Source organism: Parambassis ranga, chromosome 4, assembly GCF_900634625.1.
Source record: "Parambassis ranga chromosome 4, fParRan2.1, whole genome shotgun sequence".
Lineage (NCBI taxonomy): Eukaryota > Metazoa > Chordata > Actinopteri > Ambassidae > Parambassis > Parambassis ranga.
The window spans coordinates 25,039,712-25,056,481 of NC_041025.1; the positions used below are offsets into that span (position 1 = coordinate 25,039,712).

Below are 16,770 nucleotides of genomic sequence, written 5' to 3' on the forward strand. Positions count from 1 at the left end.
ATGGTCTCTCTCTCTCCCCTCCCCTCCCTCTCATGCTCTCTCTCTCTCCCCCCTCCTCCCCTCCCTCTCATGCTCTCTCTCTCCTCTCTCTCCCCTCCCTCTCTCCTCTCTCCCCTCCCCTCCCTCTCATGCTCCCTCTCTCTCCCCCCTCCTCCCCTCCCTCTCATGCTCTCTCTCCCCTCCCCTCCCTCTCATGCTCTCTCTCTCTCCCCCCTCCTCCCCTCCCTCTCATGCTCTCTCTCCCCTCCCCTCCCTCTCATGCTCTCTCTCCTCTCTCTCTCATCCCCTCCCTCTCCTCTCCTCCCCTCCCTCTCATGCTCTCTCTCTCCTCTCTCTCCCCTCCCCTCCCTCTCTCCTCTCTTTCTCCTCTCTCTCTCCTCCCCTCCCCTCTCATGCTCTCTCTTCTGTCCTCTGTGGGCGGGTCTCTTTTCCCTCTCGGATGTGGATCAGATGATTGGGAGTGCAGCGGACTGATTTCAACTCAGACATGGAGTGAGTAATCTTTATTAAGTCTGTGTTATTTGTTCTTTTTCTTCTTGTATGTGTCGTTTCTCTTTATGACGTAAACTTCTTGTGAGCGTGCGGGCGGCTGTGTCGTCACGGTACGGCATCAGAGCGCTGAGTCAGGACCGGCGCGCGGAGCGGAGGCGCATCAGCAGCCAGACCTCCACAGAGGCCGTAAACAGGGCGAGCTGCGGGTGGGAGGGTCGGTGCCCAGACTGAGCTGTCACAGTCACTGCGGCGGACTGCGAAGGGTCAAACCACGTCCTGATGCCGCGGAGGCACAGGCACTCCCTGTGCTCTACTTTTCTCAGCGGAAGCAGGCCGGACACCCTCAGTCTCTCATCAATGAGCAGCAGGAGCTCGAGTAATTAAATATTGATCAGTTTCTGTGATTTGTGATCAATAGCCGCAGTCCAGCTGGACGTGTTAGTGCGACGCGACTTCCGGTGGTATTTTCAGAATAAAAGCGTGGTTACTTTCAAAAAGTTTATTGTAGTATCAGAAACTGAAGGAAGAACCTGTGTGCTGACGTCATCCTCAACATCGTGTGTTCACTGACGTCACACACCTGCAGAATGTGTTTTGATTATATAGAAACTTGATGAATGTCTGCAGCAATCGATCATCTGGACAGGTAATCAATCAGTTAGTGATGGAGAGTGCCCTGAAAAGTTCCAATGGCCGCTCAGCATTCATAAGTAACAGCTGAGACTCTGGGCGTGTTTTATTTTGAAGTGTGATGGTTCTGATGGTGCTGCAGCTGGGTGGCGCCGTGGGTGGGAAACTGAAAAAGATGACCACACCTGGTGATGGGACGGGGTTCTGTTATGTTCCACCCTTAAAATAAAAGCCTCAGCTCCCTCTGAGGTCAGTAACTGATCAATAATAACCTCGGCTCCATCTTAGGTCAGTAACTGATCAATAATTCATTCTCACTGTTGGCAGCTGCAGCTGGTACCCTTCCTGCCTTTGTGTGTCTGATGTGGGTCCGTGTTGGACCCACAGGTCCAGACTGTGTGGCTGCTGCAGTGTGCTGCACTCAGAGTCTCTGTGGTGGAGTCTGGTCTCCATGGAGACGGCAGCTTTGTTCATGATCTTTGAGTCCAGCTTCACCCGGACAAAAACACAAAGTCTGCTGATCTCAGCACAGATTCACTGTTTCACTGCTGCATGCTGGGACACACAAACACTTAACCCATGCTTACAACATGTTTAACCCCTCACTGCCTGGATTTCTGGCAGACTACAGATCCTACATTAAGTAGAGAATGTTCATTTGAATGTGTCTCTAAATACACTCAACAAAAATATAAACGCAACACTTTTGTTTTTGCTCCCATGTTTCATGAGATGGACTTGAAGATCTAAACTTCATTCCAGATACACAATATTACCATTCCTCTCAAACATTGTTCACAAATCTGTCTAAATGTGTGATAGTGAGCACTTCTGCTTTGCTGAGATAATCCATCCCACCTCACAGGTGTGCCACATCAAGATGCTGATCTGACATCATGATTAGTGCACAGGTGTACCTCAAACTGCCCACAATAAAAGGCCACCCTGAAATGTGCAGTTTTGTCTCACAGCAAAATGCCACAGATGCCACAAGCATTGAGGGAGCGTGCAATTGGCACTGCTGACAGCAGGAATGTCAACCAGATCTGTTGCTCGTGCATTGAATGTTCATTTCTCCACCATAAGCCGTCTCCAAAGGCGTTTCAGAGAATATGGCAGTACATCCAACCGGCCTCACAACCGCAGACCACGAGTAACCACACCAGCCCAGGACCTCCACATCCAGCAGGTTCACCTCCGAGATCGTCTGAGACCAGCCACTCAGACAGCTGCTGAAACAATTGGTTTGCATAACCAAACAATTTCTGCACAAACTGTCAGAAACCGTCTCAGGGAAGCTCAACTGCATGCTCGTCGTCCTCATCGGGGTCTTAACCTGACTCCAGATCGTCGCCGTAACAGACTTGAGTGGGCAAATGCTCACATTCGATGGCGTCTAGCACGTTGGAGAGGTGTTCTCTTCACGGATGAATCTCGGTTTACATTGTTCAGGGCAGATGGCAGACAGCGTGTGTGGCGTCGTGTGGGTGAGCGCTTTGCTGATGTCAATGTTGTGGCTCGAGTGGCCCATGGTGGTGGTGGGGTCATGGTATGGGCAGGCATCTGTTATGGACGAAGAACACAGGTGCATTTTATTGATGGCATTTTGAATGCACAGAGATACCGTGATGAGATCCTGAGGCCCATTGTTGTGCCATACATCCATGAACATCACCTCATGTTTCAGCAAGATAATGCACGGCCCCATGTTGCAAGGATCTGTACACAATTCTTGGAAGCTGAAAATGTCCCAGTTCTTGCATGGCCAGCATACTCACCGGACATGTCACCCATTGAACATGTTTGGGATGTGCTTGACCGGCGTATACGACAGCGTGCACCAGTTCCCACTAATATCCAGCAACTTCGCACAGCCATTGAAGAGGAGTGGACCAACATTCCACAGGCCACAATAGACAATCTGATAAACTCTATGCGAAGAAGATGTGTTGCACTGCATGAGGCAAATGGTGGTCACACCAGATACTGACTGGTTCTGAGTCCCCAGACCGCCAATAAAGCAGAAACAAAATGCACATTTCAGGGTGGCCTTTTATTGTGGGCAGTTTGAGGTACACCTGTGCACTAATCATGATGTCAGATCAGCATCTTGATGTGGCACACCTGTGAGGTGGGATGGATTATCTCAGCAAAGCAGAAGTGCTCACTATCACACATTTAGACAGATTTGTGAACAATGTTTGAGAGGAATGGTAATATTGTGTATCTAGAATGAAGTTTAGATCTTCAAGTCCATCTCATGAAACATGGGAGCAAAAACAAAAGTGTTGCGTTTATATTTTTGTTCAGTGTATCTGCATTAAGACCGGCAGTGATATGTTGCATATTTGTGACATTGGTCTACGAGGGGTTAACACATACTTACATGTGTAACACATACTTGGGGAGCCATGGTCCCAGCCTAAACACAATGGGTCCGACCTCTATGGTGCGTCTTGTTCGTTTGAGGAACGATGCTCATCGTCCATCAGCCAGACTGTGGAAGAGTTCTGGTCTGTCGTGGTCTCAACAAGCCTCATCAAGGGCAGAGCCACGGTGGTACCTGCTCCTCCTTCATGCCTGCCATGTGCCAACACCTGTCTGGACCTCCTGCTCGTCTGGGTTTCTGATGGCTTGTGCAGGGACAGGGGCTCTGGATAGCTGCTAAGACTGTCAGCAGGATTAGGTTTATTCACAGACCATGGTTCATGCGTTAGCGTGCTGCTGTCAGCTGTTCAGGACACACTGAGAACATGTGCAGCACTGAGGACAAATCTATTAAAGGAGCCTGGGAAGCAGCAAGCTGACCCGGCCAGTCAGAGGACCGGGACATGCAGAGTCCAGGCGGCCTGTGACGATGCAGTGTGCTCTGTCCAGATGCATCATGGGAAACAGTGAATTGTCTGAATGGTTTGGATGTTTGAACGTCTGCAGCGCTGGTTCTCTAATGGATCTGTCTTTCTCCCAGGGTGAGCGAGGTTCACTGTGAGCAGGATCGTCTGCAGCTCATCGCAGTGAGTCCACTTTCCATGTCTGCACTGAGTGAAGTGAAGTGTGACCTCAGCAGAAGATAGTGTAGACCTGACATTCATTTAAATCAAACACACACACACACGTAAACATGGACTGAAACAATACATTGTTGAAGTTAAAGCTCAGAGTTCATTTTGTGAAGTAACACAATAGAAAACATGAAAACAATCATGTCAAGTTATTATAGTTTTATTTATTGAAGCATTTTGATTTTTAGAAACACACAGCAGCATAACCCCATGGCAGAAACACACACACACAAAGGTATCGTAGACAGAGTGGCAGTGAGATTTAACCCATGATCCACCTGAGTAATACCACTCCACACAACTGTAATCCTCTGTCATACGGCAGGGACCAGCCTCAGCCTGGCTGTGTTATTCCATGGAATGTTTGAGAAGAGCTTCCTGATCGAGGGACAGAATGATGGCGAGGGGCAGCAGGAGAAAGATAAAGATACAAAAGTGGACTTTTCCAGAACATTCACACGTCCATTATAGAGCTAGGAAGTGTTGTTCACCTGCTCACCAGCGGAGGAACCCTGTCCAACATGGATGTGTAGGTATTGGGAACAAGTCTATCAATAGTAGGAGAAACCTCAACCCCTAGAGAAGTAAAGCCTGATGAGAAAGGAAAGGCGTGTTTCAGTTGAGTTTAAAATCTCTTTCATTCATAAACAATATCACAGATTTACACTCACACGTCCATTACAACTACAGGGCAATTTGGCTAAGGTGAAAATAGGTGTCTGAAGACCATATGTTGGTCCCCTCTCTCCCCTCAGACCAACCAATCTGAGAGTGGAACTGCTCTGTGTGTCTTTATGTGAGTCAAACACTGCAGCAGCTCATCAGGTATTTGACCCTGTCGGAGCTGGTAGAGGTGGTTCAGCCATGGGTTGTGACACCACATCAAAGAAAACAAACTGACTCTGCTCCCATGATGCTTCAGGAGAAGAGGAAGTGGCAGACGGAGGTAGAGAACAAGAAGCGGCAGCTGGAGGACGACAGGCGAGCTCTGCAGCACCTGAAGGTGAGACAACACAAACAAAACTCTTATTTCCTGACACCAGCACCGAGGTTCCATCATTCAGAGTTTCATGGTACCCCTGATGAAGAACCCACCAGCAGCCACGTGTTTGTATGTTTGACTTAATCCCAGACGTCTGTGTGCAGCCAGCTGAGGTTCAGCTCGGCAGGTTGAATAATGCCCAGTGATTATTGTCAGGGTTTCATGAGCTCAGCTGATGGATTCAGCCCCTTCCTCTGCCTGTTGTTGGCACCATGCTGCCATCACTGTGCCGTGCGGAGTTATTCTGATCCAGAGGTGTGGCGAGCTGCAGCCTGAACAGCTGCAAAGTAAAAATATCTGCTGCAGACGCAGGAACGACAGAAACGCTGGAAGTCCGTCTCACAGCCGCTGCTTTAAATTCCCTCCAGCTGATCGCAGGGACGAGCCGTTTGTTGCCTGACACCACCCACCACAGCAGGACCCTGAAGTAAGGCTGAGCCGGCCGACAGAAGCAGCGTTCAAACCTAACCCAGACCCTCATACGTGCAGCCCCCCTCGCTGGTCCTTCGATGTGTTGAACAGTTGAATGTTTATAGACTTCATGGTCCATGTGAGCTGTGGAGCTCTGTGATGGCTACAGGAGTCCAAGAGGTCCGAGCAGCTGCTGCCGGGTCATACAGGTCCTTCCCTCCTCGGCTGTCAGCGCTCTCGTGGAGTTTCACTGTGTCGTGCTGTGGAACAGAACACAAGCTGTTATTCTGCTGCCCCATGTGGTCTCAGTTGAACCTCAGACTGCCCCCCCTCTGCACATGACAGATCTGCTCCTGCGTCAGATTAAGGTCTGTTATGAGTTTTCTGTTTTCTGTTCAGTCCAAGGCTCTGAGGGAGCGCTGGCTGCTGGACGGAGCCCCCTCTGCTGGACAAGAACAGGATGAGGTCAGGAGACAACTGGAGCAAGATGAGGCCAAGACCAGGAGCTTGGAAGACACCATCAATAGGTCTGACCTGGTCTAACGTGGGAGCAGCAGGAGGCTCTGATCGGGTTTCATTGATTGTTTGTTTGTGGCATGCAGGTTAGAGCAGGAGCTGATCGGTTTGGAGACCGGGACTGTGTGTGAGACCAGGACACACCCGCCTGTGAGTACAGAGTAATCAGATTACAGATCACACTGATCTGATCTGAACCGACTTCCTGCCATAAAATGAAAGCTGCTGCTGTGAACTTCCTGTCTGTGTTCCTCCAGGTGACATCCGGCCCCCCCGCAGGTACGTTTTACTCCTCTGTCATTGTGGCGTGTTTCCATGACGCCCCTCACATGTCACTCTAATCAGATTCAGAGGTCAAAGGTCAGGACGGACCGGCACCTCTGGGACAGGTGTTCCACGGTGAGACTCCTTTCTTTTGACACATGATTATGTCTGAGAGTTTAATCAGATTACACCCATGACAGTGGTGGAGGAACGTGTTGTGATGACCTTCTGATGGTTTGCTGTGCTTGCCTCTTTTTTCCCATGAGCCCTTGCAGAAATGAAAGTTCACAAAAGTCCTCAAGTGGACAAACCGAGTGCAGCGCTGGAGGAGATGAAGAGAGGTGAGAGCCCCTGATCCTCAGAGGACACATGTAGACAGGTGTCCGGATGTCTGTCTCTAACAGTCTGTGTGTCTCTGTCTGTCCCTTTGAGTCCTCTGTCTTCTACAGCTTCCTGTCTGTCATTGTTTCACTCTGTGGTCACTGCTGCCATCTTTAGATCAGCATGTGTGTTAACCCCTCCCCCTCTGCAGCCATGTACTCGGTGGAGATTAAAGTAGAGCGGGACAGAGTGACGGGGGAAACCAGGGTTCTGTCCACTAACACCACACTTCCTGTTGACCTCTCCCACCAAGGGGTCAAAGTTTACGAAGACGAGCGAAAAGGTGACATCAGCAGTTAAAACCAAACATGCACCAGAGCTGGCTTTACGAGAAGTCGATTAACTTTACTGTAGTTAAACTTCTGATGGTCAGAAGGACTTCTCCTAAAGTGGCACCTGACTCGGCCTGCACACAGTCCACAGCCTCAGCCACTCACCTGATGGTCACCTGTCGTTCAGTTAGACTGTCTGCAGCTGAAGGACAGTGACATCACTGATCTGGTCTGATTGTATTGGTCCTGGAGCTCAGTGGCAAACGGCATTCTGACCGTCTCTCTCTGTCTCTCAGTGGTTCATGAGGTGAATGGTGAGGACGGCGTCCACCTGCTCAGCTGTTCTGAAGTCGAGGAACTTATCCACAAAGCAGACGAGGCTTCGATGATGTCACAGACTGTCACCACAGTACACTCCCGTCCCACGGTGGAGGTCCAGGAACAGGCGGCCCCCGAGTCGCTGCCCCAGGTTGCAGTTGAGATCACTGGGCTGGAGGCTAAAGCAGGCGTAGAGCCGGGTCCGGCAGAGGCCACCGCCGAAAACCCAGTCACTATGGTGTTCATGGGATACCAGAGCGTGGAAGACGAGGACGAGACCAGGAGGGTGCTGGGGCTGCAGGGGACGGTGAAGGCCAAGCTGGTGCACATCGACAATGGGAAGACATCACCAGGAGGAGAGAGGGCCGTGGATCCGCCTCCTCCCACCACCCCGCTGACCTCCACCAAACCGCCAGAGACAACCACGTCACTCAATGGGGAGACAGCAGGGGAGGCGGGGGAGGCAGAGGGAGGACCGAAGGAGACAAAGAAGGAGAAGCAGCCATGTAAGTGCTGCAGCATCATGTGATCTAAGGGGGGCGCTGCCCTCCGCTGTAATAAAGAAATATAAAGTAAAAAGAACTGAGACTCTCCAAAACTAAGTTCCACCCACAGCTCCGCCTCTAACCACATGACATCACTTCCTGTGCTTCATCCTCACCAGTAAAACTTTATTTACTTCTCTATTTTCTAGTCTTTTTTTAAAGTCTTTTTCCTTTTCTACTTTTCTACTTGTGCCTGGCATCTATGAGCATTAGCTTTAGCATTAGCATCAGTGCTTCCCTCCTCTCTTGGAAAAATAAACGTGACAGACGCGTCGACGCAGAAGCACCAGAAAGAGATTCTGTGTTCGAGTTGTCGACTGGGCGCATCATGGCGTCGTCACATCATTGTGACGTCACGGTCATTACATCATGACATCATTGTGACGTCACGGTCATTACATCATGACATCATTGTGACGTCACGGTCATTACATCATGACATCATTGTGACGTCACGGTCATTACATCATGGCGTCATTGTGACGTCACGGGCATTGTGACGTCACGGTCATTACATCATGGCGTCATTGTGACGTCACGGTCATTACATCATGACATCATTGTGACGTCACGGTCATTACATCATGGCGTCATTGTGACGTCACGATCATTACATCATGGCGTCATTGTGACGTCACGATCATTACATCATGGCGTCATTGTGACGTCACGGGCATTGTGACGTCACGATCATTACATCATGGCGTCATCGTCACTTTCCATCAGATTCCCTCCATTTTGTTTTCACTCCATCTTCTCGTCTGAGCAGGAGGTTAAATAGTGTTTATGATGAGAGACGACTGAAAAACTGTGACCTCATTGTCACCATAATTATCAACCATCAGATTCTGTTTTTACAAATAAACTGCAGCATTTTCAACATTAAACCAATAACTCATAAACATATATTGATATATCAAACCTGCATGTTGATCGTCTGATGGTTCAAATTTTCACTTCATATTTAACAATATTTACACATAAAACTTCAAACTTTTGAATGTTTTCAATTTTTTGAATTTTTATTTAAAGTTTTTGACTTTTTAAAAGTTTAGATGTTTTTATCTGACGGCATTAAAATATGTTTTTCTTTTAAGGTAGACTAGATGACAGTTCTGAAGTCAGTAATCCAAACTAACTAGATATGACAGACCTGTCCTTAGGGGGCGCTCTGCTTGTATTAGAAATACCTTCCATTAACCCTCAGGTGCAGAATGTTGACTGTAGCCTGAATAAACCTGAATGAACACAGTGACCGTGTGTGTCTTTGTTTCCGGTTCAGACCCACTTTAACCGCAGACAGAGGGCGCACTCAGATCACACGTGTGTCAAAGCAGCTGAAAATACTTCATCACAAGTATTATCACGTCAGCCTGAAGCGGTCGATCGGATCATTAACCCCGTCCCCTCCCTCAGCTCCTTCAGCCGTCTGAAGGATCCGCAGGAAGTGAGGTTTCTGTGACGCTAGTCCAGCTCGCTGCATTAAGCAGACACATCATCCGAACCCGTCGGGGGAATGATGTTAATGTTAATGTTTATATATTTAATGTTATAAAGTGCGATAACTGCAGTGTGGCAGCCATGGTTAGCTGGCTAAGCCTAGCTCAGTTGTGGAACAGGGCTGCTCTGGTTTTTGCTTGTTTCATTTGCTAATGACTTTAGGCTAACGAATAATTGTAATTTATTGATTACTTAGCAGTATCGCTAAGTATTGATCTTGCCACTGTAGCACCCAGATCAACACTGGGACTCAGACTGGTATATGGCAGTAGCGGTGGTGGTTTAGCCAGCTAGCGGTGGCTTCAAGGGCGTCCATTTGCTTTTGGCGTTGGTGAGGACCTAAGATTCCATCTCGCATGTAGCGCAGCGTAGCACGTGTGACAGCAGGGAAAGACGCAGCCAATCACATGGCCATGTGTGTTACGCTAGCACCAGAGCCCTCCATAGAACCCAATCAGAATCCAAATATCAAGGGCTTTGGGCAGGACCAATGACAGGAGGATACCTGTCGGCAGGACGCCAGAAAAGAACGGGATTGAACCTTTCCTGCAGCCAATGAGAATCAGTTTTTTTGGAGGCGATCAAATTATTGCTTTGTTATGTTTATGTTTAACTAACTTGTGAAAACAAATGTAGTGCCGGTGTTAAACATGGGACAGCACACAGCCATCCGGTCCATCATGCACCTCACCATGCTCTGCGTTCACTGCAGCCATGTTGTCACACGTCAGCTGACGAATAGCGACGTCTGTAAATGGCTTCATGTCCTTCATCTGCAGACCGGACCTAACCTGCTGTCGCCATGGTGACCGCAGCACATGACGACCGCCTGGAGACAAAGTCTGCTGTGTGTGTCTTGCTGACCATTTCATCCTCAGCATGTGACCTTCGTGATGACGCACATGTCGTTTTCCTGTTCACTTCCTGTTCACGTCTGTATCTGCTCATCTGTGAGACGCATGAGTTTAATCATGAATAAACTGGAATCTGTCGAATCATATTTATCTGTGCAAATCAGTGTTTCCTCCTTCAGCTCGTGTGTGCAGCGCCCCCTGCTGCGCGGTGGTAAACACCTGCAGCACAACCATGTGACCTCAGGACTCCACACCACACACAGGCTGAACATGCACTCTGGGATGAATGGATCCCTCCTCCTTTGTCATGTTAGGCTCAGTGCTGCCCCCTGTAGGAAATAACAGCTGTCCTGCTTAAGGATCATTATTTCAGGTTTAATATTCAAAGGTGAAAACATCTGAATGTTTTCTGTTTGGTGTTGATCAGGTTTGTATGAACTGAGCAGCTGCTGTTTGTCCAGTCTGTTCCCCTGAATGACCTGTGTGTGTGTGTGTGTGTGTGTGTGTGTGTGCTGAGCTGTAGAATTTGCCAGGAATGCTGCTGACCAACAAAAACACACACAATGACCAGCCACACCCACTCTGTCCCTCACACACACACACACATAAACACACAAACAGTGGCAGTGTGGCATGGCTCAGTCCTCCATCAGCTGGCGGAGGCGACCCTGCTGGTGAGTCACATTCTGTTTATCTCTGGCTGTTCTTACCTGTGTGACATCATCATGACATCGCCGCCTACCTCTGAACAGCTGATCCATGGATTGATCTGTAAACATGTCTGCAGATATGAGTTTTAGCCCCACCCCCTCCCACAATCAGGGGATGGGTTTGGCTGTTTACACTCACCTCATGATTCCTGATAACCTGATCAATACCCTGATTGTTCCGTCACAGGTGACAGAGCTGCTGAGTGATTGATCGCTAACATCATCAGCCTAATCAGACCAGAAACAGTAGGAACCAGTCTGATCCGGTCCAGAATGTTCAGGTACACACCGCCATGGCAGGTTCTGTGTCACAGTCTGGACCAGGAGACCAAGGTGACGCACACACACACAGTCATTTCTATTGTGTGTCCAGCAGGGGGCAGCAGAGTGTCTGTATTTACATTGAGCCTGCCTGTCACACAAAGCAGACAAACGTACACTAAACTGCACAACAAACCCTTCGGTCTTTAGCTGACACCTGTAGGTGAATCCTGTTACTGTGTGTCTGTGTGTGTGTGTGTGTGTGTGTGTGTGTCTTCATTTCAAGTCTGAGGCAGAAACATGTTGAGCATAATTCCTTTAAGCTGTTAGGTTTTTCAAAAACAGAATGTTCCTGCAGATAAACCATGATCCTCTCAGGTCTGTGTCATGTGATGGAGGCTTCAGTGGGTGGGACCTGTGTGAGTGGGCGGGGCCTCTGTTTGAGAGGTCAAAAGTGAACTTTGTCACATCAGTTCTTCTTCAGTGTGTGCCGCTGACAGAAAACTGATCTGAGGTAAGAACAACTTTTCCACTTTGTTACTGCAGCAACAGCAGCCAGAGAGCACGAGAGGGACTGAAGTGTCTTAATGCTTAACTTATCAGTTATTGATCATCAGTTATTGATCAGCTGAGCAGTAACTGATAAGTCAACCTTCTGTGATCAGAGGGGCTCTGCTCTCACACCCAGAGGCAGCAGAGACCTGTACAAACTGAGACTGAGTGGACCGTTGAGTTTGCTTCGCACGGCGAGCATCAGTCCGTCAGCGTGTGTTTATCAGCTGACAGCAGCAGCCGGCCTGCAGGAGGGGCTGCTTATCAGAGCGCCTCACACTGGGCCTGATGCTAACGGTCCTGCAGGCTGCAGGTCACCTGGCACGATGGTTAGATTCTGATGTCATGGGTCATGTGATGGACGTGAGACGTGGACATGTAGGTTCCATGTGAGGCTGATGATGTCATTGCTGTCTGATTCCTCAGACGCTGTTTATGGCTCCGCCTGGATTTGAACCTTCGACCTGTTTTATGATCAGAGATTCTTTACAGTGTCTGAAGCATTAAACATGCAGAGACGACCTCACTGTCTTTTTATGAAGCTGTAAACAGTCTTACTGCTGATCAGTTGATAAACGTTATTGACATTACTCAATCCATTTCCTTTAAACCATTAAAAAGGCCTTCATTGATCCTTATGTGAACTCCAATTCCCATGATGCTTTGCAAAGGTGCTCACTGAATTCTTTGGCATGGCTGCTTCCTGATGTTTCCATAGTAACCATCCTCTGTTTTCATGTAGACCTTCCTGAGTTGTTGTTTTTGTGGTCTGCTACCCGCTGTTGTGTCCATGGAAACCGTCCTCATCTCCTTGTTGTCATAGTAACTGTCTTCTCCTCCCTGTTGTTTCAGAGACTCTCGGCAGACAACCGTCAGAATGTTTTGACTTTCTGGAGTTTTCAGACACCCCGCTGTGATCACCACCTTTTGGCAAACTCTAGCACCACTGCACCACCTTCCACCATGGACAGCGTCCCAAGGAGGTGGGTGCTAAAACCTTTGTCCCCCTTGCTGCAGCCTTCAGACCTGCGGACCATCGCCGGCCCCAATTCCAACCTGGATGAGCTGGACTCCACCTCCAGCATCTCTGTGTCTCACAGTCACTCCTCCCTATATGGTGATGGGTCCAAGAACACGGTGGTCCAGGCACGGCAGGTGGTGGTGTCGCAGGATGGAGGAAACACCGGTGACGAGTGGCAGCCGAGCAGCCCCAGCAGCAGCGATGGCTCCCACTGTGGGTTTTACTCATTCGTGGAAGATCCTATGAGTCCTGAGGCCGAGCTAAATGAAGCCTGGATGGTCTCACCACAGCGGCAGGTTCAGCTGGCCACTCTGAAAGAGGAGAAAGATTTCAAACTACAGACCTACACCAGCAGCAGGAAACCAGGGAGTCTGTTCTCAGAGAGCAGCGGAGACTCACAGTACAAAGTGGATCCAGAAATCAGAGTGGTCGGGGAAGAGGAAGAGAAGCAGCTTCGCAAGGAGATCATTCAAAGTCAAGCACCCAAGAAGAATCAAAAATTCCGGGACCAGCTGAGCCTGTTACAGGATCTGGACCTGAGCCAATCTACAAAAAAACTGATCGAAGGTTTTAGTGTCAGATACAGCCCCATCAGCCCCCAATTGGAACCCCCCCAACCCGCTGAACCTGGGACCGTTGACAAGGAGCAAATTGACTTCACCACAGTGCGACAACAGTTCCTAAAAATGGAACAGGACCGACTGACTGCTCTTCTCAGCCCTCTGAGGCTATCCAGGACTCACCTGAACCCGCCCCAGCATTCAGATCCTGATGTCCTGTCCATGTTAAAAGAGGTGGAGACATGCAGCAGCAAAGACACAGCAGAGTTTGAAGCACCAGAAGAAGAAGAGCTGTGTCCACAGGGGAAGGTGACAGTTTTCCAAACTGAGGAGAGTCTGAGCAGGCGGAGCAGCGTGTTCGATGATCTGGACTCTGGCCTGGAGGAGCTGTCGGTGGAGGTGGGAGGTAATGCGACCAGTGACGAAAGCCTGTCCAACTACAGCACTCAACCAGGGAACAAAACCTGCAAGTTCACACCTGACTATGAGACCCCAATTGAACGGGAGATCCGGTTAGCTCAGGAACGCGAGGAGAACCTGCGGCGCTCTCGAGGCCTGAAGCACAGCGTCAGCCAGACAGAAATGGTTGAGATCAAAACCAAACGATTGCAGTCACCAGTGACACCTGTCAGAGCCAAAGAGAAGAACCGTGTGAGCTTCATCATCCGCAGAGAGATCCAAACTGAGAACCAGTGGACGGAGGGGCCTCAGGACCAAGTAGAAATATACAGCCAAGATCCTCCACAGGAGCCGGAGGAGGCAACAAAGAAGTCTGATTCACAAATGGATGACAGGAGGATGGGGGAAGTCCAGTCTGCAGCAGGAGAAGTCTTCCCATCTCCATGCTGCCCTCACCGACACCCTAAAGAACACGAGTTCAACCAAACAAATTCAGTTCCCCTCAATGAGAGGGACTCAGCAGGACAGACCACAACACATGTCCACCTGGAACTCGAGCCCTCCTACTTTTCCTCCTTTTGTGCTCCCTCAGCACCTCAGGCACTGCTGCCCTGGAGGGAGAACCTGGAGTCCAGTGGCCTGCAGTCCAGAGGACAAGGAGCTCCAGATTTCATTGAGAAGGAGATTGAGGAGGCTCTGAGGCGTGAGGAGGAGCTCCGGAGGCTTAGGGAGTCCAGGCAAAACTTCTCCCCAGCTCCTTTGGTGGAGCAGGCGACCAAGATGGCTGTCAGTCAGTTCTACCCACCGGTACACACAGGTATGTCCCAACTCGCAGCAGATCGATGTCCTCCCAGTGCTCTGATGTCACACAGCTCTCTGAACAATGGCAGCCCCAGCTGGGAAATGCCACTGTTACAGCAGCAATATCCAGACACTCAGCATAGTAAACATATATATCTGTAAAGATAAAGAAAAAACATTTACAAGAAACACATATAATATATATATATAAGTGCCATGGGCTGTGCAACTGAAGGGTTAAACCTTGTGAAAATGTGTCTGTTACAACGGTCAGTGTTGTCTGTGACAGAGACAGTCTGATGCCATGAGGCAAAGACTTCCTGTCGAGGTCTGTAGGACAGTGAAGCTGTCTGGGCCTTCTGGAACCAGAGCTCCGCTGTCTGTCCAGGAGCAGAGGCGGTCTGGTTTGTTCAGTCCTCCTCTCCACCAGTTTGGCCTGACTTGCCTGGACAGAGTCATGATTTGTTGAAACACTATAATCAGGCAAAGTTCGATCAAGCCCTCTAACAGTGAAACCTGGTGTCCACCGCTGGCAGTCAGGGATCGATACTCGTTGCACTGATCAATAAACAGATGACTTGCTTTAAACTGGGAGTGAAGTGAAAACACTGCACTGTGGAGTGGCTGCTGCTTGTCTCATATAAACCAGAGACAATGAGTAACATGATGAGGGAGACAAAGTCCAGCCGCTCCGTGTGAATCAGTGACAGAGTTAACCAGCGGGACACGTCTCCAGGCTCGTACTGCTGCTGACAGCTGTAATAAAAGAACATTCACAGTCACACGGCTGATCGATTACTGCGGTATTGATAAACATGAATCTCTTCGGGTATTTGAAGGTAAACACTGATCAGGAGAAACAGCTCCACCTGCTGGCCTAAACTCATCACTGTCTGCTGATGTCACACTGTCACATATTGTCATCCATGTGTTTCCTTGGTTTCAGAGAAACCTGCTAGTCTGTCCTCTCCTCGTCCGTCCATCCGTCTGTCCTCCATCTCCTTCCACACTGCTCAGCCCTGGACATCCTCCTCCCCCACCACACCGTGGTCCGCCCCCCCGGGTGTCCGCGGCCTCACAGAGACTCTGCTGCAGGACTTTGAGGAGCGGCGGGTGAAACTGAAGCTGGAGGAGAGCTCAGTGAGTCTTTGTGTTGTTCTTATTTTGGTAGTCTTCTCCTTCCTCTGTGTGAGGATCAGGATGAAGAGCAGATGCTCCAGATGATGTTTCAGTTTATCAACACCTGTCTGTTGTTCAGTACGCAGGAATCAAGCCCACTGATGACATCAACAATGAGGTACACCCACTAACACATGTTGTACTAGTACCAGAGTATCCCCAGGAATCTGGTCAGTAATACCAGAAATGTGGTTTGGTCTGTTTTAGGTTGTGGAGTCGACTCGAGTAATTCGACATAAAAACAAACGAGCTCTTCGCTGGGAAGCCGGAGACTTCACCAACCAGGAGAACCAGGAGAACGAGTGAAACCAGCGAGAGCAGCCCTACTGCTGCGATCCTGGTTTGTCCAACAGTCTCCAGCTGAGAATCACATGATCTTAAAAGAGTTCAACCAGCCTGTCCTGGTTAGACCTTTGAAACGATGCCTCTCCTGCTCCTCCAATCAGCTGCTGAACCAAGACACTGTGTAGAATAAAGGACTGAATCAGCAGTTTGGTGCACGACAGGGTTTCTGATTGTTGTCATGATTTGAACAATCAAAAAATAAAAATGAATTCTGTCCTCAAAGTCTGCTTTCACGTGTCCTCAAAGTCTGCTTTCATGTGTCCTTAAAGTCTGCTTTCATGTGTCCTCAAAGTCTGCTTTCACGTGTCCTCAAAGTCTGCTTTCACGTGTCCTCAAAGTCTGCTTTCACGTGTCCTCATGTGTCCTCAAAGTCTGCTTTCACGTGTCCTCAAAGTCTGCTTTCATGTGTCCTCAGTCTGCTTTCACGTGTCCTCATGTGTCCTCAAAGTCTGCTTTCACGTGTCCTCAAAGTCTGCTTTCATGTGTCCTCAAAGTCTGCTTTCATGTGTCCTCAAAGTCTGCTTTCACGTGTCCTCAAAGTCTGCTTTCATGTGTCCTCAAAGTCTGCTTTCATGTGTCCTCAAAGTCTGCTTTCATATGTCCTCAAAGTCTGCTTTCATATGTCCTCAAAGTCTGCTTTCATATGTCCTCAAAG

General features: G+C 49.2%; 2 protein-coding genes across 4 annotated transcripts; both read left to right on the forward strand.

Annotated features, from left to right (window-relative positions):
- The first annotated feature begins 370 nt into the window (after window positions 1–370).
- palm1a (paralemmin 1a) lies at window positions 371–10,330 on the forward strand. 3 transcript variants are annotated; one of them, XM_028403173.1, is made up of 10 exons: window positions 371–492; window positions 4,091–4,136; window positions 5,107–5,187; window positions 6,037–6,164; window positions 6,240–6,303; window positions 6,411–6,432; window positions 6,499–6,552; window positions 6,693–6,758; window positions 6,950–7,081; window positions 7,367–9,435. In XM_028403173.1, exons 1-10 carry the CDS (start codon window positions 488–490, stop codon window positions 7,915–7,917), a joined length of 1,149 nt encoding a protein of 382 aa, XP_028258974.1. In that variant the 5' UTR covers window positions 371–487; the 3' UTR covers window positions 7,918–9,435. The 3 variants fall into 3 exon arrangements, with proteins under 3 accessions (XP_028258974.1, XP_028258975.1, XP_028258976.1); XM_028403174.1 differs by lacking the exon at window positions 5,107–5,187 and having other exon boundaries at window positions 7,367–10,330; XM_028403175.1 differs by lacking the exon at window positions 6,950–7,081 and having other exon boundaries at window positions 379–492; window positions 7,367–9,430.
- A 1,340-nt stretch (window positions 10,331–11,670) lies between these two features.
- On the forward strand, window positions 11,671–16,244 carry misp (mitotic spindle positioning). Its single transcript, XM_028403170.1, has 5 exons — window positions 11,671–11,772; window positions 12,663–14,607; window positions 15,538–15,731; window positions 15,850–15,888; window positions 15,978–16,244. Exons 2-5 carry the CDS (start codon window positions 12,774–12,776, stop codon window positions 16,074–16,076), a joined length of 2,166 nt encoding a protein of 721 aa, XP_028258971.1. The 5' UTR covers window positions 11,671–11,772; window positions 12,663–12,773; the 3' UTR covers window positions 16,077–16,244.
- The last annotated feature ends 526 nt before the right edge of the window (window positions 16,245–16,770 follow it).